The sequence below is a fragment of the Muscardinus avellanarius genome, assembly GCF_963383645.1.
Source record: "Muscardinus avellanarius genome assembly, chromosome: 2".
In the NCBI taxonomy this organism is placed as follows: domain Eukaryota; kingdom Metazoa; phylum Chordata; class Mammalia; order Rodentia; family Gliridae; genus Muscardinus; species Muscardinus avellanarius.
The window spans coordinates 145,778,037-145,803,460 of NC_137787.1; the positions used below are offsets into that span (position 1 = coordinate 145,778,037).

Here is a 25,424-nt window from a genome sequence, read left to right on the forward strand (position 1 = left end):
CCCCCAGTGCCACCAAAAAAAAAAAAAAAAAAAAAAAAGCTAACTGTGGTAAGATGTGGTAGGATATGAATAAAAGGAAAGTATTTGTGACTGGGAGCCCCCAAAAAGCTGCATCTCTTTGTTATCCTCAGTGTGTTAAGTTCTTCTGGCCTTTGTGAATGGATATTAGAGATTGACCCATGAGAATTTTGGCTTTTTGCAAAATTTGGAGTATATATATGTTTTTGATGTGAGTCTGTAAGGGTTATAGTGACCCTAAAAGGATTATGAGCCAGATTGCAGATGAAAACTGAATATATTGGTTGAGCAAATTTTTTAGAAAGTGTTATGGTAATAGCTACCTTATTTTTTTATTTTTTTGTTTTTTGGTGGTACTGGGGGTGGAACCCAAAGGCCTTTTACCTCTGGGCTATCCTCCCAGACCTATTTTATATTTTATTTGGAAACAGGGTCTCACTAAGTTGGTGAGAGTCTCACTAAGTACTTACAAGATTTGACATGAAGGTCAAACAAGGCAACATATTTGTAAATGCTTGAGGAACTTTAAGCCTTCTTAAAAATGAGTAGACAGGAGGGAATGTACCTTATAAACTAAGATACATTTTTCTTTACAATGGAATGAAAGTGGGCATGTTGTTTACTGCACAACATGGGCCCAGTTTCAGAGGGGCAAAATTATAGGTTGAAATGTGTATCTGAGAATAAGATGGTATATTGTGGGGTTTTATTCTTTAAAAGTTCTACGTAGGCCAGGCATGGTGGCGCACGCTTGTAATCCTTGCGCTTGGGAGGCTGAGACAGGAGGGTTGTGCAGGTTTGAAGCTAGCCTCAGCTGGCTTAAGAGACCCTGATTCCAAATAAAATATAAAATAGGTCTGGGAGTGTAGCCCGGAGGTAGAAAAGCCTCTGGTTCCACCTCCAGTGCCACCACCAAAAAAAAAAAAAAAAAAGAGTTCTACATATACCTCTCTGCTTTTGGGAACCACTGTGTTTCTTTTGGTCTATTTAATATACCAGGCTCCAAGTGATCAATTTAATATCTTGAGTTTCTTTTACATTCAGTAGGCTTTTTCAAATTTTTCTTGAAAGGTCAATGTCTTTTATACTAAGAATTGCATTTTTCTTGCTATAGCAAGATGAAGGGGATGTCCAGACATTCACAGATGTCAAAGATCAAAAGTCCTGGGAAATATCATAAATGGAAAAATGGTGGTGCTAGACAAAGAAGAGCCAGTGGACCAGAAAGTCGTGTCTGTGCAGCTCAGCCAGAAGGGCCACCTGAGGCAAATACAGACCCTCTTGGTGTTTTGGCAAACAGTGATTCTGGTAAGCTAAATAGAAAAATAATGTGTTTATATATGTACAGACAGTGATACTGAAGTTGGTTATTTCCCTTTTTTTGTAGGACGTTTCATGGCAAAACATGAAAATGTAGAGTGATTTTATTGCTTTTGCTTTTGTTTTCAAGAGGAATATTTTATTCTAAACCTCATTTTAGAACTTTTTTTTTTTTTTTTTCTGAGTCTTGGGAAGGGGGGTTACCTGAGAGAAAGATTTTATTTGTGGATAATTTTCAAAGTACCATGGGAATTTTGTCAGGATTGTTTTGAATATTCTGATTGTGTGAATTTTTTCTCCTGCCTACAAACCAGTACTTATGTTCTTGCACACAAGCATGATCTCCTTGGGAAAATGGCATTAATTAATTGTATTGTGTAGTAGTATTCTTCCGTAGAGCACAGGATATATTTATATATGTTTATAAGTTATCCTTGAATTCCCTCTAACTTATAGAACAAGTTGACTCTTGCTTTTAAGTTGCAAAATGAATATATTGCTGTCCTACACAGATAGTATTCAGTCTCCATTTTCACTCCATCTTCCCTTCAGAAAAATGAAAGTTTGTAAATATTTATACACCTTCCCCTCCTGTAACATTGTAAGGCTTTTATCTAATCGCAGACGCTTCATACTGCAGAGGAATACCCACAGAATATTAGTGAGTGGACTGATGGTACATCTTGGGTTTGAGTCCAGTTTGTTCAATTTGAATAACAGGTGCTTTCAAGTTACTGGCAAGCTATTGGACTTAACAAATGACCAAAAAAAAAACAAAAACAAAAACAAACAAAAAAACGGAGGGATAACTGATGAATTGACTGAATTAAGATGGGAAAGAATATTGGAACAATTTAATGTTGGGCTGTGTATAATAAAGTATAGTACAAATGGAAATAACAGATTATCTTAACATCAACTAAAACTTACTGAATAAGGTACTTAGGCTCCAAATGGTCTATGTATGTTAACTCTTCCTCACAGCGGCCTTTGTTGGTATGTATTATTGTGACTACTGTTTTAGGAGTCGCAAATTGGGGACATAGAGACTAAGTAATTTACCTTAGTCATACTCTTAGTTGATGGAGCCAGAATTTGAACTTAGGTGTCTGGCTCCACTAATACGTTGCATGTCTTCTAAGTGTGAAGTCTGTATTTGTTTAAAAAATATTGTATGAGTCTAGGAGAGGTGAGAAGTGAGAGTTTATAAAAGTCACCTCCTTATTCCTGTAGAGAGCCAGAAAAGAGATGATATTTTGAGCCAGTGCTGAGTTTACTGTTTGGTCACTGAATTTGTTTTTTCTTTCAAAAAATTTTAGGGGCAGGGAATGTAGCTCAGTGGTAGAGCACTTGCCTAGCATATACAAGGACCCAGGTTGGATCCCCAGCACCAGCAAAAAAAAAAAAAAAAACCACAAAAACAAAAACCTGAGCTTAAGCAGTGCATGGTGGAGCATATTTGTAATTCCAATACTTGGGAGGTTGAGATAGGAAGATTGCAGGTTCGAGACCAGCTTCAGCAAGTACTGAGACCCTGTTTCAAAATAAAAAATAAAATTGAGCTCAGAGATAAAAGCCAGCTGAGTTCAGTCTCCCAGGACCACACTCACAAAAATCATTTAGAACCCACATACTTCAGATTTGCAATGTGTGACCTTGATAACAAATTACTCTAGGCTCATTTTGTGTTTTTGTATCCCAACCCTAGAATCAGCCATTTCTCTACAAGGCCCTGGTTTCACTGGGGGAATGGCATTTGAAATCCACAATTTGAGTAGAGATGTAGTTATTCTTAGGGCAGTTACAAAGCTCACTATACTTGATCACCTTCTCAAAAAGTATTAGAAGTTTTTCCATATGAACACCTCTTACCTTCTCCATATGTATAGATATATCTGTAGAGCATTATACCTCTGAGCTAATGCTCCAGTGTTTTGTTTTTTATTTTGAAACAGATTCTCACTAAGTTGATAAAAGTCTAATTACCGAGGCTGGCCTTGAACCTACAATCCTCTTATCTCAGCCTCCCAAGTACTAAGATTACAGGCCTGCTTCACTGTGCCTGGCTTCCATTATATATTTAAGGAACCCACTACAATAGCACTTCGAGAGAGGATTTTATCTTTTGGTACTATAACACATCTCATACAATGAAATAAAAAAAAAGAGGCTATTCCCAAAGTCCCTGGGATGTATGTAGCAGTTAGAGATAGACATTTTATTGAATATTAAAGCCATAGGGGCTATACATTTATAATTTTATAAACTAAAAAGTATATATTATTGCCAGGCATGGTGGCGCACACTTGTAATCCCAGTACTTAAGAGGCTGAGACAGGAGGATCCGCACATGTTCGAAGCCAACCTCAACTTAGTGAGGCTCTCAGTAACTTAGTGAGACCCTGTTTGCAAATAAAACACAAAATAGGTCTGGGAGTGTAGCCCAAAGGTAGAAAGCCTCTGAGTTCCATCCCCAGCACCACACACAAAAAAAGAAAAAAGATATATTATTCTCTAGGAAATAAAAATATCAACCATCAAATGATGGTAACTTAATTTTGTAGGAAAGATGCCATTTAAAGTTATGCCATCCTTTACCTGGGATTTTTTCTGGACTTCAACATTTTCCAAGTCAGTGTTTTAAGCCAGAGGTTCTTTGGCTTTTTACTCCGGGTCTACATACAGGAAACTATAATATGCCATCTTTTTTTTCACATGTCCTAATATTCTTGGTATTTTCATTCGATAATAGAGGTTTTCCACTTGTTTGGAAGCAGCTTCCTTTATGTTGGGCCAGAGCCAGCCAACCCTAAGATCCAATTTTGCAAGCTGTCAGTTGTGTGTTGATATTGTAATAACACGGCCCAGTGCTCTTACATGGCAGTTAACGCTTTTAGCACTAATCTCACTTTAAGAATAAAGTTCTAAAAATAAATAAATAACAAAGTTCTCCCAGTTCCTTCCAATTTTTGCCTTTTCTGGCTCAGTACTTAATCCAAACATTAGCACCCTCATTTAGACAAGACAGCAGTTCTGGTCTCTGATCATGCTTAGAAAATCCTTGCCTGAGCTCACCTTCCCTTTGTAGTTGATGGTATGTGCACTCTCAGTGATTGTGTAGTTGCTTTGAATTAGGGATTTATAATCTTTGAAAGGGAAAATGCTTCATTTGGAGTCTCCCAGTTTACAGTTTTGAGTACGGCTTCTTGTCCCTACATTTCCATACTAGTGATATCTTGATTTCCTTGTATATTCAGCTTACTAGCTAACTCAAGGGGTTGTTGTTTCAGTCTTAGTATGGCAGCAGTGTAAATTTGCTAGTTATGATAAATGTACTTTAGTTATGTAAGATGATAACAGAAAAGCAGGATGAAGCGTCTGGGAACTCTTGTTTTTGTAACATTTGTATAAATTCAGAATTGTTTCAAGATAGAAAACTAAAAAGGGGATCTGGGCATGATGATGCACACCTGCAATCACGCTACTTTTGGGAGGCTAAGGCCAAAGGATCACAAGTTAGAGGCCAGCCCAGATCTTCTCTAAAAATAAAAGGAACCAGATTGTAGCTCAAGTGTAGACCACCCCTGTGTTCAAGCCCTAGTACTACTAAAAATACATACATACATACATACATACATACATACATACATACATACATACAAGACTGTAGGCCAGGTAAAGCCTCGCTCTGTGCTTCTTGAATTGAATTATGTAGAGTACTGTTCTCCCAGGATTTATTCCCCTTTGTTTTTTCTTTTTCTATTATTTGATGACTGCAAAAGTAGTAGTGAAAATTGGAAGAAAAATGAAAAGCACAAAATCAACAACCAACTTCCTTAACTTGCAAAGATGGCCTCTGTTAATGATATGCTGATTAACCTTTTCAGACTAGTCTTATTTAACAATATGTTCTTCTTCAAATATTTCTTGAGTACTATATGCTGTTCTCGGGTCTGAGAATACAAAGCAAAACCATTCTGTCCTATAGCGCCATTCTGGTTGGGGGAAAGATGGCAAACAAATTCATAATATGTTTGGTTGATGTACGTTTTATAAAGCTGAGTAATAGGATAGGAAAATGGTGTTGGGAGAAGGTCTGCTGTTTTATGTGGAGTGGTCAGTGAAGGCGGTCTGAAGGTGAGAAATTTGAGTGCTGTACACTCACACAGCAGAGAGCAGCATTGCAGGCATCTGGGGAGAACGTGCTTTATGTTGGCCAGAGAGCAGCTGAGTTGTGGTGTAAGCCAAGGAGAAAGCTAGGCTTGGCTACAAGTGCAGGGCCAGGCAAGGCAGGCCAGCTGTGTAGGCAGGGGGAAGTCCTGGGATTTGACACCGAGGTTGAGCAGAGAGATAATGTCGGTTTTGGGGGTTTGGGTGGAAATTTAAACTGATAGCAACAGATACTACACTTGACCTTAGCCAGAAGGCTGAGACGCAGTTGGGTAGAGATTTGTAGACTATAAGGAGGAGTGGGCAGTCCTACCAGGGGACCTTTTAGGATGCCAGTAGAATTGTCCAGGAAAGAAACATCGCCTTGGATGAGGGTTGTGATGAAAGTAGTGAGAAGAAGTATGATTCCGGGTTTATTTTCAAAATAGAGCTGTCAGCAGTTGTAGGTTGGATGGTTATGGTAGGAATGAGAAAGAAGAGTCATGTATGATTGCTAGGTGTTTGGCTTAACCTTCAAGAAAGAGTTGGCCTTTATTGAGATGGCAAATACTAGAGGGTATGTTCTAAGTAGAAATCAAATGTTTGTTTTTGGACATGTTGGAGATAATTGATATCTAAATAGAAATGTTGAAATTAAGGGGAAGATTTAAGATTTTAGAAGGCATGATACACAGGAAAGGGAGTCACAAAGAGAATAAGAGGTCGCTTTCATTTGGATCTGGGGGCACTTAGTAATTTTAGAAGTTGGTCAGTGAGGAGAGTTCAGTAGGGAAACTGAGAAAAGAGACTAAATGAAGGGATTCTAGCAGCCACGTGAAGAAGGTTTTAAAAAGTAGAACGTGATCATTGCCTTTTTGTTAAAGAAGATGAGAACCAAGAAATTATGCCAACACAGATGACACAGGGAAACTTGAAAGAAAAAGTTGACTGGTGTGGTGGGCCTGAAAAAGAGGTTAGAATAGATTCTGGACTGAGTCAGACAGGTAGAAATTTCAGGCCCAGAAGATTTCCCTGGTAATTTTTTTTAATCAAATAGCTGGGTTTTTTTTGTTGTTTGTTTGTTTTTTTTGGTGGTACTGGGGGTGGAATCCAGAGGCTTTCTACCTCCGGGCTATACTCCCAGACCCATTTTTATATTTTATTTGGAAACAGGGTCTCACTAAGTTGCTGAGAGCCTCACTAAGCAGCTGAGGCTGGCTTTGAACCCGTGTGATCCTCCTGTCTCAGCCTCCCAATTGCTGGGATTATAAGCATGCGCCACCACACCCAGCTCAGCTACATGGAGTTTTAAAGGGGAAAATAATGGAGCTATGGCTAGAATAAGATTTTTTTTTTTTTTTTTTTTTTTTTTTTTGGGTGGTACTGGGGATGGAACCCAGGGCCTTCTACCTCCAGGCTACATTCCCAGACCTATTTTATATTTTATTTGGAAACAGGGTCTCTTAAGCCAGCTGTGGCTGGCTTCAAACCTGCATGATCCTCCTGTCTCAGCCTCCCAAAGCGCAGGGATTACAAGCATGTGCCACCATGCCCGGCTAAAATAAGACATTATTAAAATTATTGTTGGCCAAGAATACATTTTGGAGCCGAGCATGGTGGTGCACACTTGTAATCCCAGTACTTATTTGGGAGGCTGAGACAGGAGGATCACAGGTTTATAGCCAGCCTTAGCTACTTAGGCCCTCTGCACATTAGTGAGACCTTGTTCCAAAAATAAGAATAAAAAATAGGGCTGGAGGTAGAATGCCCCCTAGGTTCAGTCCCTAGTTCTGCAAAAAAAAAAAAAAAAAAAAAAAAAAAAGCATATAGTGGCTTCATTTTAAAAGACTTTATATTTATAATCTTTAGGAAGTATTCAAACTCATTAGGCTCAACTATTTTATAGTTATGTTACCTGAAGGAAATTTACTTAAATTCTCTGAGTTTCAGTTTTATCACATGTAGCTAATAGTCAAAGTCATAGGTTATTTCATAGGGATTAAATGAAATGTGATTATTTATTTATTTATTTATTGCGAGTCTGGGGATGGAACCCAGGGGAATTTGACCTTCAAGCTGCATCCCCTGCTCTGGTTTTCTTATTCTCTAAATTTTTTTTGAAGATTTAAAGAAGTTTATTAGATAGAAATACAGAAAATAGAAATACAGCCCCGTGCTAAAATGGCGTGGCGGGGGGTGACTCGAAATGAATACATCCTTATTCTTTTATTTGAAACTGGGTCTCACTAAGTTGCAGAGGGCCTCACTAAGTAGCTGAGGGTGTCCGTGAACCGCAATCCTCCGGTCTTTGCCTCCCAAAGGCTGGGATTACAAGCGTGCGCCACCACGCCCGGCTTATTTTTACTTTTTTTGTGGTACCAGGGATGGAACTAGGGGCATGCTTCCTCCAAGTTACACCCCCAGCCCTATTTTTTATTGTTTATTTTGAAACAGTCTCTCACTAAGGTGCAGGTAGGGCCTCACTAAGTAGCTGAGGCTGCCCTCAAATCGCAATCCTCCTGTCTCAGCCTCCCAAATGCTGAGATTACAAGTGTGCGCCACCAAGTCTGGCTTGAGATCATGTTTTTAAAGAGCATAACATTCAGCTGTTGTACTTTTTGATTCCTCTCTTTGGGTCTTAGAAGGAAATACTACTGCTTGGTCTTTGATCATTCAAACAATGAATGAATAATATCAGTACTAACATGGTGGTAGATTTCTGCTCAACCCACTTATAACATATATATAAACTGCATATTGGACTGGGATGGTGGGACATACCTGTAATCCCTGTACATGGGAGGCTGAAAAAGGAGGATCACAAGTTTGAGGCCAGCCTCAGCAAGTAGTGAGTCTCAAATCATCCTAGTGAGACCCTGTTCTCAAAGAAGAAATAAAATTGGGCTGGGTTGTAGCTCAAATGTAGAATGCCTCTGAGTTCAAAACCCAGTACCTAAATAAACTAACTAACTGCATATTTTATCTTTATTAATGTAGAAGAAAAAGTAATAACCTAGCTTAAAACAGAAAAGGCAGCAGTTGTGGGAGGTAGTGCTGGGTAGTACGGGGTGGAGGACAGGACAGGGTGTCTCTTCAGCAGAAGATGGCATTCATGTGGACGGGTAGCGTCCCTTCCTAGTGGCATGTTTTGCTTTCTACTAGACTGTCTTGGTGAACATGACGTGCTCTATCTTGAAACATTTCCTGTTGTGGGTTGAACTGGTTCATTAAATAGACAAGCTACTTATTTATTGTCTTTGGTCAGGTTTTATTTTTATTGGTTGTCTACAATAGAGTTAATATGTTTTTAGAGCTGCCAAAAATGAATGTAATAGGTGGTGTCCTGGGGCTACAGCTAGGTTTCTGGGTTCTGATCAAACACTTTACCTTTGGCAGGCTCTTAGGTACTTGCTAAATTCTCATGGTTGGCTTGTTTACTTAAGTTCTTAGAAGTTTTCAATAATAAAAACTTTAGGGCGGATTCATTTCAGTAAAACAAACGCTTTGACCAAGCCTGTAGAGTGGTTTAAATATTATTTGGCTCTTGGAAACTAGTTTTAGAAACAACAAAGGGGGTAGATAAGTTTTATATTTGATTTATTCCTAAATCATTTATTTATTTATTTATTTATTTATTTATTTATTTATTTATTTATTTATTTATTTTGGTGGCACTGGGGTTCCTGGAAACCCTTCTACCTCCGGGCTACACTCCCAGACCTATTTTTTTTTTAATATATTTTTATTTGGAAACAGGGTCTCTTAAGCCAGCGAGTCTGTCTTCGAACCTGCACGATCCTCCTGTCTCTGCCTCCCAAGCGCACGCCACCACACCCAGCGTGTTTTTATATTTTGAAACAGGGTCTCACTGAGTTGCAAAGGGCCTCCCTAAATTAGCTGAGGCTGTCTGCGAACTGAGATCCTCCAGTCTCCACCTCCCAAATGCTGGGATTACAAGCGTGCACCACCATACCCAGCTTTCTAAATCTAATTTTTAAAGTTAATGAGCCTGATCCAGTAAAATTGAAGAAATTTTTGGCTTTTCAACTACCAATAAATTACTAGCAAAAACTACTAATTGTTATTAATTTGTATTATAATTATATCAACTTAATTATATTAATATCAATAGTATAGTTAGTATTAATCATAATAACATTAATTTAATTATGTTTATATTAACTGATATTTACTAAAGCTAATTTAGGGAAGGCCCAAATTTCATAGCCTGTGAAGCATCGTAAGTTAACTGAGCTGTGTGTATATACTCACATTCATCTTTCTGTCTTCTCTTTAGCAGCCAGCTTCTTTGCTCAAGATTTTAGCCAAGGAGAAAACATTCAGCCATTCTGGAATCATAGTTAGGGGGAGATAAAGGAGATGATCAGAAATTACTTTATTTTTGTTCATAGATGGAAAAGCCTATTGACTTGCCTTTTTAGGGTGGTAGATGTTTTTATGCTGAATCTATGTTCTTTCCCCTTTGATTTTAGAGTCTGATAAGGAGGAGAAACCACAACGTACAGTCATACCTAAGGAAGTGACGCCCGCCTTGTGCTCTCTGATGAGCAGCTATGGCAGTTTGTCAGGGTCGGAGAGTGAGCCAGAAGGTGAGTCATGACTTCTGTTGGTACAGTGAGGTGTGCTCTATTTTGCTGCTTTATATTGGTGCATACTTACGTAAATAACATCCAGGATGCATATTCTTTTTTTTATTTGCTTGTCGTTTTGGGGATTGAACCCAGCCCTATTTTATTCTTTTTTTGGAAATAGGGTCTTACTAAGTTGTTGAGGCTCTCTTCAAACCCATGATCTTGCTGTGTTAGCCTTCCAAGTACTGGGATTACAGGCATGTACCACCATGTCCAGCCAGGATGCATATTCTTTATTTGATCTTCAAATTCCTTTTTTGTTTCGTTAAGAAGTAAAGTTAAACGCCGGGCGTGGTGGCGCACACTTGTAATCCCTGCGCTTGGGAGGCGGAGACAGGAGGATTGCGCAGCCAGCTGCGCTGGCTTAAGAGACCCTGTTTCCAAATAAAAATATTAAAAAATAGGTCTGGGAGTATAGCCTGGAGGTAGCAGGGCTTCCAGAAACCCCAGTACCACTAAAAAATAAAAAAAAAAAAATAAAAAAAAGTAAAGTTAACATGCAGTAAAGGAAAGCTGGGGTAATAGAGAAATGCATTGCTACTCTGGGAGGAAAGAGTAAAAAGTAATATGATGACAGTGAAATAATAGGAAGGAAAAGGGAAACTGTCCACTAATGGAATTGAAGAAAATTCTAAAAGAAATAACAAGAAGGAAGTTAATTTATTCTCTGTCCTCAACAATGCTTGTCTTAACATGTTTATAGTATCATTGTTAGGTGGAGAAAGGTTCTTTTTGACAAAAAGAATAATGAAAAAATTTTAATGTTGACATGGTATATTGCTCTTTATAAGCACATTTACAGAAATTATCTCATTAGGAAAACACAGCAAGCTGTACTTGTGGTTGTATATGTGATTTAAGATTGGAAGAAATCAAATCTTTTCAAGAGTCTTTCTGAGAAGTCAGTGATATTCAGAATATATGTTTTACCTTTAAAGATGGTGTTACAGATGATAGTGCATAGGACCTTATTGTGAAATTTATGATAAGCTAGTTGAATCTCCTGCAGCATCTTTCTTAGGGCCACCCACAAAGGCTATGAGTAGGCTATTGATCTTATGCTGTATGACACGTTTTACTCTGAGGTTTATTACTCTAAGGTTTATTATATCAATAATACAGCATATGTTGAGGGGATAAGCTTATGTCCTGCTGTTGCAGAAATCTGAGTCTGTGGGGTTTTTTTTCTTTCTCTTTTGTTTTGTTTGGCAGTACTGAGGATTGAACCCAGGGCCTTGTGCATGATAGGCAAGCACTCTGCCACTTAGCCACATCCCCTGCCCACAGAAACAACCCGGGTCTGTGTAGCAATTTTATGTAGGCTCTACCAACTGTGAGATAATTCATGTGTATGTATCTCAGGATTTGTGTAATCAGAGTAAAAGCTGTTCTGAGAATAAGAATACAGGGTCTAAGTATTGATATAGAATGAAAGGAAGCTTTGAATGTAATTGGATGAAGATGGAAGCATTTTTATTGTTGACTAGGCTAGAGATAATCAGTGTTTGTGTAGTTGGAGGATACTGATTAAGGAGGAATTGTGCTTTAGTAAGAAACATGATGTTTCCATCTATCTGTAATATAGGAATTTGTTTCTTCTTTTTCTTAATGGGCTGTGGCTTATTCTGGTAGCTTGTTAAAAGCTACTCAAATTTTGAAATATAAACTATTTTGGCTTTTTCAGAGTATTCCTTAACAGATGATTGCCGCTTCTTTTCTTTTAAGAAAAACAGTATTTATTTCTTACTCTTGTTTCCAATATACTGATAAGAAGACAGAGTTATTCTTTAAACACATATTACATTTCCTACCTATCAGTTGTATTTATAACAGATGATAAGAAAGAAAACTATTACCAAATTACTGATTCCCTTATAAACAAGGTGAAATAGTGCTTTCTTCTCTCTTCAAATGCAACATTTAATACTTTTATACTCTTGTCTTCATTTTGAGACTGCTACCATTTTATAAATTGGAAAGAAGAATGGAAACTGGAGGAATCTTTGGGATCTCATGCCTATATTTTATAGAACCTCAAGCTTAGAAAAGATAAGTTTGCTATGCTAATATGTGACGGCTGATGTAAAATTTCGGTTTGGGGACTTAAGATTCTAAAGCCAGCTATATTGCCTTTCCTTAAAGCCTTTCTCTGTGTGCTATTTGCTGTCTTCCTGAACAGTGTTGCATAGCTTTTTCCGTTATAGATAACGGGATATAAACTATGTATTTGATTTTATATGAATTAATCCTGACTGATTATTTTAAATGATCTGCTTAAAGGAGAATGCCTTTGCTTCATATTCCTACGTCTTAATAATTATTTTGTAATTGTTTAAATTGCATTATTAAGCCATCCAATGAGTAGCAAATCTTTAGCTTTGAGTTTTAATTCTGGGCTGCAGGATAGAATAAACAGGAAATGGTCCCTCAAGCAAGACGGAAGCAAAAGAAGAGATTATGCTCATATCTGGGGGTGTCAGAATCATTAATACATAAATTAGGATGCAAATTTCAGTGAAAGATATTTCTAAGTGAGTTGATGTGTTGTCTGACCTGGGTTTTTCAACTCCCTAAAACTGTATTTCTTCACACTGGTTGAGCTATGACAAGACCTCCAAACTGGAAATTGATTCAAAAGGCCACAAACCAAAGAGTGATTTGAAAGAATTGAATGGATTATTTAAATTTATTTTAATTAACGAACAATACATTAATATGTGATATTGGAAACATAAACCTCAAGAAAGAGAAAAATATAAATAGTCCCACCACTCATCCTTAGCAGAAAATCCGCATCACAACCTCTGGTTCATTTGTCCCTTATGTTCCTGGATTGAGTGATTAATACTTGAAGAGGAAGGGAATAATAGAAAGTGGTGCCCTGGTTTTTCTTTTTTGCCCTTAATTATCTTATCCATAGTTTTGAACTCCCCAAACCATTGCTTTAGGGATTTTTAGCTCTATTCTTCTATGGTTGCTTTTCTCTTCTTTTGTATTTCCCATCATTTTGGAAGGAACACCATCACCAGTATCATCATGGCAAATTCTCATAGTACTTACTCTACCAGGCACTGTTGTATATACTTTACTTATTCAATTAATGCAACAATCTCGTGAAGTCAGTACCACAAGTTGTCTCCATTGTGTAAATGAGCAAATGTGGGCAGAGATGAGTAGCTTGCCCCAAGGTTACACCGCTGGTAAGAGAAGGGACAAGGACTCGAACTGGGGAGTTTAGCACCAGAGTCTGCACTTTTTTTTTTTTTTTTTTGGTGGTACTGGGGTTCCTGGAAACCCTTCTACCTCCGGGCTACACTCCCAGACCCTTTTTTTTTTTTAAGTATATATTTTTATTTGGAAACAGGGTCTCTCAAGCCAGTGCAGCTGGCTCAAACCTGTGCGATCCTCCTGTCTCCGCCTCCCAAGCTGCAGATTACAAGCAGCGCAGAGTCTGCATTTTTAACATTTACCATACACTTCTTTTAACTGTATTTTTCCCTATTTTTTCTTACTTGGTCTTGCTTGATATTTATTATTACTCTTTTCAAGGAACCAACTTCTGGCTTCATTGATCTCTATTATTTGTCATTGATTTTCACTATTATTTTCTCTTTACTCATTTTCTACCTTATTACTACTATAAAAGCTTAAATTATTTGTTTAATTAATTTATTTGGTGGTACTGGGGTCTGAATTCAGGGGCATTCTATTTCCAAACTATACCTCCATCCTTTTTATTTTGTGGTTTTGTTTTGAAAGAAGGTCTTAACTAGGTTGCTAGTTAAGAGGAAGGGCATAATAGAAAGTGTGAGTCTTGCTGTATTGCTGAAGTTGTCCTCGCACCTGATATCCTGTTTCACTCTCCCAATTATTGGGATTATAAGTGTGTACCACCACACCCAGCTAATAAATGATTTAAAATTTTTCTTTATCTCAGCCGGGCGTGACTCAGTGAGACCCTGTTTCAAAATAAAGAATAAAAAATTAGGGTAAGGGGTGTAGCTTGGAGGTCGAATTCCCCTGGGTTCCATCCCCAGACCCGCAAAAAATTTTCTTTATCTCTGTTATGACCATTCAAAGCTCTACATTTGCCTTCACATGCTGCTTTAGCTGCATTTAAAATTTTTGACACATTTTTATTTTTATTCATTCCTGTTATGGATTGGGAGAATATGGTTGTGGGGAAACTGTTCCCCAGGAACCTCTGCGAGGGTCCTGGACACATTTTTCCCCAACCCATAACAAAACCCAAAATGACCAAAAACAGAAAAACCACAGGTTCTTGTCCTAAGCTAAATATGCATAGCTTATTTATTGGACAGTTGCAGAAGATTTAAAGAAGTTTATTAAAAAGATAGAAATATAGAAAATAGAAATACAGAAAATAGTTACAGCCCTATGCCAAAATGGCATGAGGGGGAAGGTGACCCAGGCCAACTCACCACTCCCCAGATACAGCACATGGACTGGAATTTTTATACCCATGACCTCCATCTTGTTCACGTAATCCTGAGGTACTGAAAGTCCCTGTAAAGTACCTCCCCTTATCCTGTAAGGTACCTCCCCCAGCAAGGTGTGGCAAAGTGTTTCCTTTTATGAGGTCTATGAGGTCGACCCCTCCTACCATCTTAGCTGGCTTATCATGTAGATCTGTCCTTAGAGAAAGGCCTAGTTCCCCTCTCCTAAGATCTCTCTTTAGATAGAGAAAGGCCTAGTTCTCCTCTCCTGTTGACTTGTTAATTACTTTTAACTATGTTAATTTACATTGGAATAGTTGCCTGCTTTTAGGCAGAAACCAAGTCCTTGCACAGATTTGCCCCTCACCCAATTTTTGAAATATATTAATAATCATAGCTTTCTCAAATCTTCCTAGGCCAGTCCCAATACTGGTACAATTCCAAAAAAATTTCCAATTTCTTTCATGAAAAACATTTCTAATTTCTTTTATTGTTACTTAATGTGTCAGCTATTTTATAATAAGATCAGGAAAAATCAAACTCAGTTCCTTATATATTCTCATTTAGCATCAATGTAGAAAACCTTTGTGACTAAATGTGTAGAGTATTTTCTCTCGCACACCAAGCAAGTAATCAGTTCTATAGCACACTGTGTTTCCTCTAATAAATCCCTCTCCCCCCAGTACTGGGAATTGAACCCAGAGGCATTCTACCTCCATGTGACACCCCCAGCCTTATTATTTATTCTTTATTTTGAAACAGGGTCTCACAAAGTTGTGGAATGCCTCACTAAGTAATTCTGTTATTATCTCAAAGATTAGGGGCTCAGTTCCCACAATTTTCCCTAGGTGCTAATTGCAAATCCCAGGTTGTTTTATTTCTGCTTCTGATTGGCTATAAATTTGCTAAAGAAGCTCACAGAACACACACAATTACTACTTATAGTCACTGGTTTATGATAAAGGATATTACGAAGAATATCAGTGGACAGATTGATAGAAGGTATGGGGGAAGGAGTGCAGAGCTTCTATGCTTTCTTATCTGGAAGTTCTCTGAACTCTGTCCCTTTGGGTTTTTACAGAGACTCTTGTTACATAGTCATGATTAATTAAATCATTGGCCTTTGGTGATCAACTTAGCCTTCAGCCCCTCTCTTCTCCCTGGAAATTGGGGAATAGGACGGAAAGTCCTAACTGTATAAGCCTTGCTCTTTGCAGTACTCATCCCCCATCCTGAAACTATCTAGGGGCTGCCAACCATCAATCAACTGACTAGCATACAAAGAGATAATTATCACTTAGAAGATTCTAAGAATTAAGTCGAATGACAGGACTATTAGAGGAAGAGTAAATAGATATTTTATAGTATTGCAATTATTTAGAAGTGTGTTATTTGATTTCCAAATATTTGAGGGTTGTGTAGCTAGTTTCCTGGTAATGATTTTAATTCATTTCTGTTATGGTCAAAAAACATAACTCTGTCTGCTTTCAATTTCTTCTTTTGACTGAGACGTGATTCTGTGGCCCCACCCAAGGTGCATATTTATGAGAACTTGGCAAAATATGTATTGGGTTGAGTTGTCAGTTTGAGTTCATTGTTAGTGGAGTTTAGGTCCTCTACTTATTTTCTACTTATTTTCTAATTGTTTTTCAGTTACAGAGAATGGAGGAAGCTCTAGTCTCTGGTCACAAAAATGGATTTATTTCTCTTTTCAGTTTCATGAGCTTCCACTGCACACATAATGAAAAGCTGTTACTGGGTATTATTGTTTTCTATTTTTCTTTTTCTTCTGCAGTACTGGGGTTGGAACCCAGGGGCATTCTACCTCAAAGCTATACCCCCAACCCTATTTTGTTTTTTATTCTTTATTTTGAAACAGGGTCTCACTGAGCTACAAAGTGCCTTATTAAGTAGCTGATCTCACCAAGTTGCAAAGTGTCTCACTATGTAGCTGAGGCTGACCTTGAACCAAGATCTTCCTGTCTCATCCAAATGCTGGGATTACAAGTGTGCGCCACCAGGCCCAGCCTATTTTGTATTCTTGATGAATAGAGCCCTTTCTTTTTCTTTTTTTTCTTTCTCTTCTTTTTTTTTTTTCCCTTCTTTCTGTCTTTTTTGGTCCTGGGGATTGAGCCCAGGAGCATTCTACCTCTTATCTACACCCCCAGCCCCCTTTTTTTTTTTAATTTACAAGTAGGATCTTGCTAAGTTACTGCATACTGGCCTTGAACCTGCTACAGTCCTCCTGTCTCACCCTCCTAAACACTGGGATTATAGGCCACCCTGACTAGCTGATGAATAGAACCTTTGAGTATTATAAACTCTCCTTCTTCATTCCTGGTGATCCCTCCTTGTTTTGAAGTCTTTTTAAAAATCGGATATTTATATAGCCATTCCAGCTTTCTTGTATGCATGGTGTCTTCTATGATTTTACTTTTAAATTTGTGACTTTTTATAGGCAGTCTGTACTTTTTATGGTTCCTTGGTAACCGTGTAAATCAAGGACTGTCTGAATTTTAATTTAGTGTGTATGTATGTTTTTCAATTTGGTTTAATTAAATAATTGGGTCTTATTCTTCCATTCTGACCATCTCTGCCTTTTTTTTTCTCCTACCCCCAGGCTATACTCCTAGACCTATTTTATATTTTATTTGGAAACAGGGTCTCACTAAGTTGCTGAGAGCCTAAGTAGCCGAAGCTAGCTTTGAACCTGTGTGATCCTCCTGTCTCAGCCTCCCAAGCACGGGGATTACAAGTGTGCACCACCAAGCCCGGCCATCTCTGCCTTTTAAGTGAAATGTTTAGACCATTTACAAATAATATATTGACTGATAGGATTTGTTTCTATTTGTCTCATCTATTTTTTTTTTCTCCCTTCATTTGGGGTCAACCTACATTTTTAGGGCAGTGCAAATATTGGTTTATAAGCTGTACCTCTTTGTCTTAATTTTTAGCCCTTAGTCTGGGGTTTATAATATGCAACTTTAACTTTTCATGTGTACTTTTAAATTATACTATTCACCTCACATGCAATTTAAGTTTTTGGGTTTTTGTTTGGTTGGGTTTTTTTTTTTTTTTTTTTTTTTCCTTTGGTATTGTTACAGTTTGGGAGAATATGGTTTGGGGAAACTGTTCCCCAGGAACCCCTGCGAGGGTCCCGGACACACTTTCCCTCAAACCACAGCAGAACCCAAAACAACCCAAACACAGGGAAAAAAAACAAACAAATGTGGGTTCTTGTCCTAAGCTAAGAATAAATATGCATAGCTTAAACAGTTGTTGAAGATTTAAATAAGTTTATTAAAAACATAGAAATACAAAAAAATAGAAATACAGAAAATAGTTACAGCCCCATGCCAAAATAGCATGAGTGGGGGAGCGTGGCCCAAGCCAACTCACCACTCCCCAGATACAGCACGCGGACCGGAATTTTTATACCCATGACCTCCATCTTGTTTACGCAATTCTGATGTGGTGAACGTCCCTGTAAGGTACCTCCCCTTATCCTGTAAGGTACCTCCCCCAGCCAGGTGGGGCTAGGTGTTTCCTTTCTTGTAGGTTGACCCCTCCTACCATCTTAGCTAGTTTATCCAATCATGTAGATCTGTCTTTAGAGAAAGGCCTAGTTCTCTCTTGTTGACTTGTTAATTGCTTTTAGCTAGGTTAATTTACATTGGAATAGTTGCCTGCTTTTAGGCAGAAACCAAGTCCTTGCACAAATTTGCCCCTCACCCAATTTTTGAAATATATTAATAATCATAGCTTTCTCAAATTTTCCTAGGCCATTCCCAATACTGGTACAGGTATGATACTGGAGATTGGATCCATGGGCAGTCTAACTCTGAGCTATAACCCCAGTCCTGTTTTATTTTTATTTTTAAGCAGGGTATTGCTTAGGTTGATGAGAGTCTTACTACTTTGCTGAGGCTGTCCTCATACTTGTGATCTTGTCTCAGTCTCCCAAATACTGGGATTACAGGAGTGCGTCACCATACCTGGCTGCAATTTAAGATTCTGTAGCACTATATTTAACATTTTCCTTCTTTTTCCCATCGTGCTAAATCATATATCATGGTTTTACTTTAAATGGCTAATTGTCCTTTAAATGTTTTTGCAAATAAGTTTTTTTTAGTTTATCTATATACTGTTTCTAGCATTCATCATTCCTTTGTGTAGGTCCAAGTTTCCATCTGGTATTATTTCCTGCGTAGAGATCACTTTCTATGCTCTTTGTAGTGTCTCCTCAATTCTTGGCAGTTGTTTCCAATTTGAGAAATATTGGGATACATTATAAATGCCTTATAAAACTTTTACAGTTTTAGTTATTAAGTAGCTAATAATACAGTTGGGATGATTATTGGGATGATTTTGTGACTTTCTTTGTAGTTTTGAAACTTCTGCTTTTGTTTTTTTGTGTGTTTTTTTTTTTATCATTCTTAGAAACTCCTATTAAGACTGAAGTAGACAGTTTGGCAGAAAGCCAAGTTCTTCGTAGCAGTACTCCTCCCGAGAATCCAAGACAAGATGTCAAGGCAACTGTTAGAAAATTCTCAGGAGCCAAGTGTGAGAATCAAAAGAAACCTTTTAAAAAGACAAACCTTAAGAGGAAAAAAGATAATTGCAACTACAAAACATTATTTGAACCAAGAACACATCATCCATATCTCCTGGAAATGGTAAATGATTTTTTTTATTTTTTTATTTTTTTTACTGTAATGTTTGTGTTCTCATTTTATCAAGGTAGGGCCATTGGGGTTCGCTATTATGTGTATGTTTTCAGGTTACCAGAGGCATGTGGATCTCAGAGACTGGTCTCTATCTCTTAATTCTAAAACTTCTTTTGGCATATGGCTGTATTCAGTAAGTGTGGTATAATTACAGTTTTCAAAACTGCTGAAAATCAAAAGAACGTAGGTTTGAATGGTTGGTAAGGAAATAATGTATACCAACCCACTATTTAAAAATCTGCTTGTTTTTTACTTACTAAGTAAGTGTTATTTTATTTTGAAAGACTCTCTTACTAAGTTTGTGTTTGGGGGTACAACTTATTAAGTCACTGAGGTTGACTTTAAACCTGTGATCTTCCTGTCTCAGCCTCCCAAGTACAGAGATTGCAGGTGTGCACCATCACACCTGGTCCCAGTGTTACTATATTTAACAAATCTAAATGATTTTTATTATGTTTTTAAGACTGGGGTCTTCATATGTTAATTTCTGGGCTCAGGAGATCTTTCTGCCTCAGACTTCAAAGTAGCTGGGACTGCAGGCAAGTGCCACTGTGCCCAGCTAAGTGGATTCTCTTTGACATGATTTTTAGATTGAAAGATTGCAGACTTTTACATCAGTTTTCGTGTCCTTTGCTAGATATTCCTAGAGAGGACCCCAAGTGTAAGCATTTATGCTGTTTAAAAAGCTAGTTGTAGCTGGGCATGGTAGTGCACGCTTGTAATCCCAGCATTTAGGAGGCTGAGATAGGAGGGTTGTGGTTACAGCCAGCCTCAGCTACTTAGTGAGGCCCGCAACTTAGTGAGACCATGTTTCAAAATAAAGAATAAAAAATAGAGCAGTGGGTGTAGCTTACAGGTCAAATGCCCCTGGGTTCCATCCTCAGACCTACAAAAAAATAAATAAGTAAAAAAGGACAAAAAATAGGGCTGGGAGGTGTAGAATGCACCTGGGTTTTATTCCCAGTAAAACACACACACACACACACACACACACACACACACACACACACACACACACGCTGGCCTTGTAATCAATCCCAGCATTCAGGAAGCTGAGACCTTAATGAGTCCCTCCGCAACTTAATGAGACCCTGTTTCAAAATAAAGAATAAAAAATAGGGTAGGGGATGTAGCTCAGAGGTTGAATGCCCCTGGGTTCCACTCCCAGACCCAGGGGGGAAAAAAAGGAAATGTTCTTTCATGGGTTTTTAACAAAATAATTAGTAAGTATAATACACACCTTATTTTCTCTATTCTTTATATAAGAAAGGCACACTTAATTTTATTTATTTATTTATTTATTTTATTATTTTTTGTGGGTCTGGGGATGGAACCCAGGGGCATTCTACCTCTGAGCTATACTCCCTGGCCTATTTTTTATTCTTTATTTTGAAATAGGATCTTGCTAAGTTGGGGAGGGCCTCACTAAGTAGCTGAGGCTGTCCTTGAACTGCGATCCTCTGTTCTCACCCTCTGGAATGCTGGGATTACTAAGTGTGTGCCACCATGCCAAGCTACACTTAATATTTTAGATTGTGTTTCCAATATATTTTTTAACCATTTAATAATTTTTAATTGTTTTTTAGCTTCTAGCTCCAGACATTCGACATGAAAGAAATGTGATTTTGCAGTGTGTTCGATACATCATCAAAAAAGACTTTTTTGGACTTGATACTAATTCTGTGAAAACTGAAGATGTATAGTTGTATTTTTCAACACACATAGCTGAAGCATATGAAACATATAAAATATACCATCTTCAATTTAATGGAGGAAAACCAAAAGCCTTTTTTTTTTGGTTAAAAAACTGGATTAGTAAATTATAAGCCTCATTTGATATTATATTGGATTTTTCAAGTCTTTCCTTTGATTACATGCAAATAAATACAAAACTGATTTTTTAAGACTGTGTCTGTATTATTGGGACTGTATATAGTATATTCTGGGAAATTTTTTCTCTTCTATTTGTATTTATATAGTGCTCTTGTGTAAGGAAGATTGCTGTTGGGAATTAAAGATACTGGTGTAGTAGTGACAAAGAAAGCTTTTAAAATTAGCTTAATTCAGCTAAGCAAAGTTAAGCAGAGAAATACATTTTGTTTTAATGAAGATGAGGAAGAGTTGTTCTTTGTAGGAAGGGGAATTTTTTTTTTTTTTTTTTTTTTTTTTTTTTTTTTTTGTGGGTCTGGGGATGGAACCCAGGGGCATTTGACCTCCGAGCTACACTCCCTGCCCAATTTTTTATTCTTTATTTTGCAACAGGATCTCAGTGAGTTGCAGAGGGCCTCACTAAGTAGCTGAGGTTGTCCACGAACCTTGATCCTCTGGTCTCAGCCTCCTGAATGCTGGGATTACAAGCGTGCGCCACCATGCCTGGCTTGGGAATACTTTTAAAATAAACCAGATCAAATTAAGACAATTGAAAGTTTTCAAATTTAAATGTTCCCTGTCTATACTATCTCTACTTACTTACATAGCTCAAATAATGAATGTTTGAAACAATATAATCTCTGTTTATGTTTAGATTTAATTGAAGTGCTTTTAAAGATATGGTTCAGAATTAGACTTTTTTTTCCTATGGAAAAACATATGTATAATACTTGATGAGGTTTAACTTATTTCTTATAGCAGAAAGAGTGGTTTGTAGCTGGGTGTGGTGGTGCATGCTTGTAATCTCAGCATTTGGTAGGCTGCGATAGGAGGATCACAGTTCGCACCAGCCTCAGCTACTACTAAGGCTCTTTGCAACTCAGTGAAACCCTGTTTCAAAATAAAGAATAAAAAATAGGGCTGGGAGTGTAGCTCGGAGGTAGAATACTCAAGTTCCATCCCCACCACCACAAAAAAAAAAAGAGTAGTTTGTGAGATAATGTGAATAATCATCCATTTGGTTTTTTGTTTTTGTAGTACTGAGGATTGAGCCACACCCCAGCCTTATCTCATTTATTATTTTAAAACAGGGTCTTGCTAAGTCGTCGAGGATCTAAGTTGCTGAAGTTGAATTTGAACCTGCAAATCCTCTCTCAGCCTCCCAAGTACTGAGATACAGGCATGCACCACCACACCTGGTTAATAATCATCTGTTTTAAAGTATAATAAAAATTGTTTTTTGAAGGCAGTTTTTGAACCCTTAAATTTTTATCTGACATTGTGGTTGTTGAAGTTCATGAATCCTGAGAAAGCTGGCAGTAGCCCTAAGGAAACTCCACTACACTGGAGTGAATCTCTACAGACTCCCGGTACACCTGACTTTGATGTTGACACCACAGGCTTGAAATTAAGATTCATGTTTAGTCATTTTTCCCAACTTGGTAACTACTCTTCAGAACTTTTGACTTTTTTATTGTGCTCTTCTAATGAGCCCCACATCTTAGAAAATTATCTTCCCAGTACTTTATTTCAGTTCATGTAACATCATTTAGTGCTTGCAATTTTGGGCTCTCACAGTGAATGTATTAAAGGTACCAAAATGAGTAAGGCCTTGCCTGACTTCAGGAACTTGGTTTTATTTTTAATTTATTCAATGATGTGATTCTCAGGCTAGTTCATCTCATCAGGATGAACTAATGTTACGCGCTGAGTTGATATATATATATATTTTTTTGCGGGTCTGAGGATGGAACCCAGGGGCATTCAACCTCCCAGCTACATCTCAAGCCCTATTTTTTATTCTTTATTTTGAAACCAAGTCTCACTGAGTTGCAGAGGTTCTCACTAAGTAGCTGAGGCGGTCTGTGACTGCGATCCTCTGGTCTAGGCCTCCAGAATGCTGGGATTATAAGCGTGCACCATCATGCCCAGCTAAGTTGATCTTTTTTTTTTTTGGTGGTACTGGGGTTCCTGGAAGCCCTTCTACATCCGGGCTACACTCCCAGACCTATTTTTATACTTTTTTTTTTTTTTTAAATTTGGAAACAGGGTCTCTGAAGCCAACACACACGGTTGGCTGCGTGATCCTCCTGTCTCTGCCTCCCAAGCGTGGGGATTACAAGCGTGCACCACCATGCCCAGCTTGAGTTGATATTCTAAAACATGATAAAGTCTATAGTTTTATCACTGAGTAGCCTGAAAATTTCATGTTCTTAAGGCTTATAAATGAATTCACAGAATCCTGGATTTCTTTCATGAACCATCATCCCTGGGGATGTTGACAAGCACTGCTTCAAAGGGTTATCATCTGAACAGTTTTGTCAACTTTTTTTTTTTTTTGCTGGTCTGGGGATGGAACCCAGGGGCATTCAACTTCTGAGCTATACCCTCTGCCCTATTTTTTATTTTGAGACAGGGTCTCTCACTAAGTTGCAGAGGGCCTCACTAAGTAGCGGAGGCTGTCTGCGATCCTCCAGTCTCAGCCTCCCAAATGCTGGGATTACAAGCGTACAGCACCACACCCGGCTCATTTCTTATTTTCTAATAAATTAAGACTAGAATTGCTCCTCTGAGTACTGCCTTCGTTATGTCTCGGGCTCATTAACCATGGAGATCATTGTTTCTTTGTAATGAGTAATTACATATTTAGTTGCCTTTATATTTTTTATTTTGTTTTAATTTTTTTATATTTAACCTAGGAATTGTTCAAAAGTGTGTTTAGAAATACCCTGGTTTAGCCAGGCGTGATGGCGCACGCTTGTAATCCCCACACTTGGGAGGCGGAGACAGGAGGATCGCGTAGGTTTGAAGCTTCAGAGACCCTGTTTCCAAATAAAAAATATATAATAGATCTGAGAGTGTAGCTCAGAGGTAGAAGGGTTTCCAGGAACCCCAGTACCACCAAAAAAAAAAAAAAAAAAAAAAAAAAAGAAGAAGAAGAAATACCCTGGTCTATATTTTTAAATATTCTATGAGTTTAGAAGGTGGGAAAATGCTTTGCCTGTTTTTGTATACAAGGCTTTTTGGGGTTAGCTTATTTTTTAAAACTACATATCTTACTGTCCATTTAATTGTTTTCTGAGGTATGAAAGCATTGTATGACTATTGGTGAGTTCTACTTTTATAACAAATAGTCATCTTCTCAATATCTTCTTTATTGACTATTTTCTGTAACTAATGTATCTAATGTGGTCAAAGCAGGTGTGTGTGTGTGTGTGTGTGTGTGTGTGTGTGTGTGTGTGTGGTACCGGCGATTGAACATGAATAGTCTACCTCTGAGCTATACCCCCAACCTTATTTTCTGTTTTGAAACAGGGTCTTGTTAGGTTGCTGAGAGTCTCACTAAGCTGCTGAGGCTGGTCTCGAACATATGATCCTCCTGTGTTAGCCTCCCAGGTACTGGGATTACAGGCATGTGCCACCACGCCAGGCTCAAAACAGCTTTTTGACAGTTCAATTTAAGAGTCTCTGGGGAATTCAGTGTGTTCATATTGAAATTCTTGAAATGTTTGGGCTATTCCTGACCATCTCTTTTGTTTTTTTCTAAATACAATATTCTTTTTTAAAAAACAAATTTTTTATTGAACATAAATGGTATACATTTAAACTATACTTGGTGTCCTCTCCCCCCTCCCCTGTTTTCCCTTCCCCCCTCCCACCAATGGTTGTCCATGGTAACCATGCCATATTCATAATTTTACACATATTCAGATGTAGACCCTTACTAATCAAGTTCAGCCTTCCTCCTCTCCTATCTTTCCATTCAAACTTTGCTGGTATTTCCGCTCCATTATCTGGATTCCCTCTGGTATTCTCTATGTTCCCTAGTTTGGGCATATTAATTAGAGGAAATATATGTACCTTTTCATTCTGTGCTTGGCGGATCTCAACATAATGCTCTCCAGGACATTCCATCTTCTTGCAAATGATATGATTTTGTTCTTCTTTATGGCTGAATAGAATTCCATTGTGTGTATTTTCCAAAGTTTTGCAATCCATTCATCTGTTGATGGAGACCTGGGTTGGTTCCATATTTTGACTATTATGAATTGTGCTGCTATGAACATAGGTATGCATATGTTGCTGTAGTTCTCTGAATTCAACCCCTTTGGAAAGATACCCAGGAGTGGTATAGCTGGATCATATGGTGGATCTATTCCCACCTTTCTTAGGAATCTCCACACAGATCTCCATAGTGGCTGAACTAGTTTGCACTCCCACCAACAGTGTAA

General features: G+C 37.9%; 1 protein-coding gene across 1 annotated transcript in view; it reads left to right on the forward strand.

Moving 5' to 3' along the window:
- The window catches only part of NUFIP1 (nuclear FMR1 interacting protein 1), a gene marked incomplete at both ends in the record, with an annotated part of 53,703 nt that extends 32,677 nt beyond the window's left edge, over window positions 1-21,026 (forward strand). The window contains 4 exons of the mRNA XM_080689463.1: window positions 1,133-1,326; window positions 9,981-10,097; window positions 19,037-19,272; window positions 20,910-21,026. Of these exons, the coding sequence (XP_080545589.1) occupies window positions 1,133-1,326; window positions 9,981-10,097; window positions 19,037-19,272; window positions 20,910-21,026 (664 nt within the window). The remainder of the gene's footprint in view (window positions 1-1,132; window positions 1,327-9,980; window positions 10,098-19,036; window positions 19,273-20,909) is intronic.
- Window positions 21,027-25,424: the final 4,398 nt, after the last annotated feature.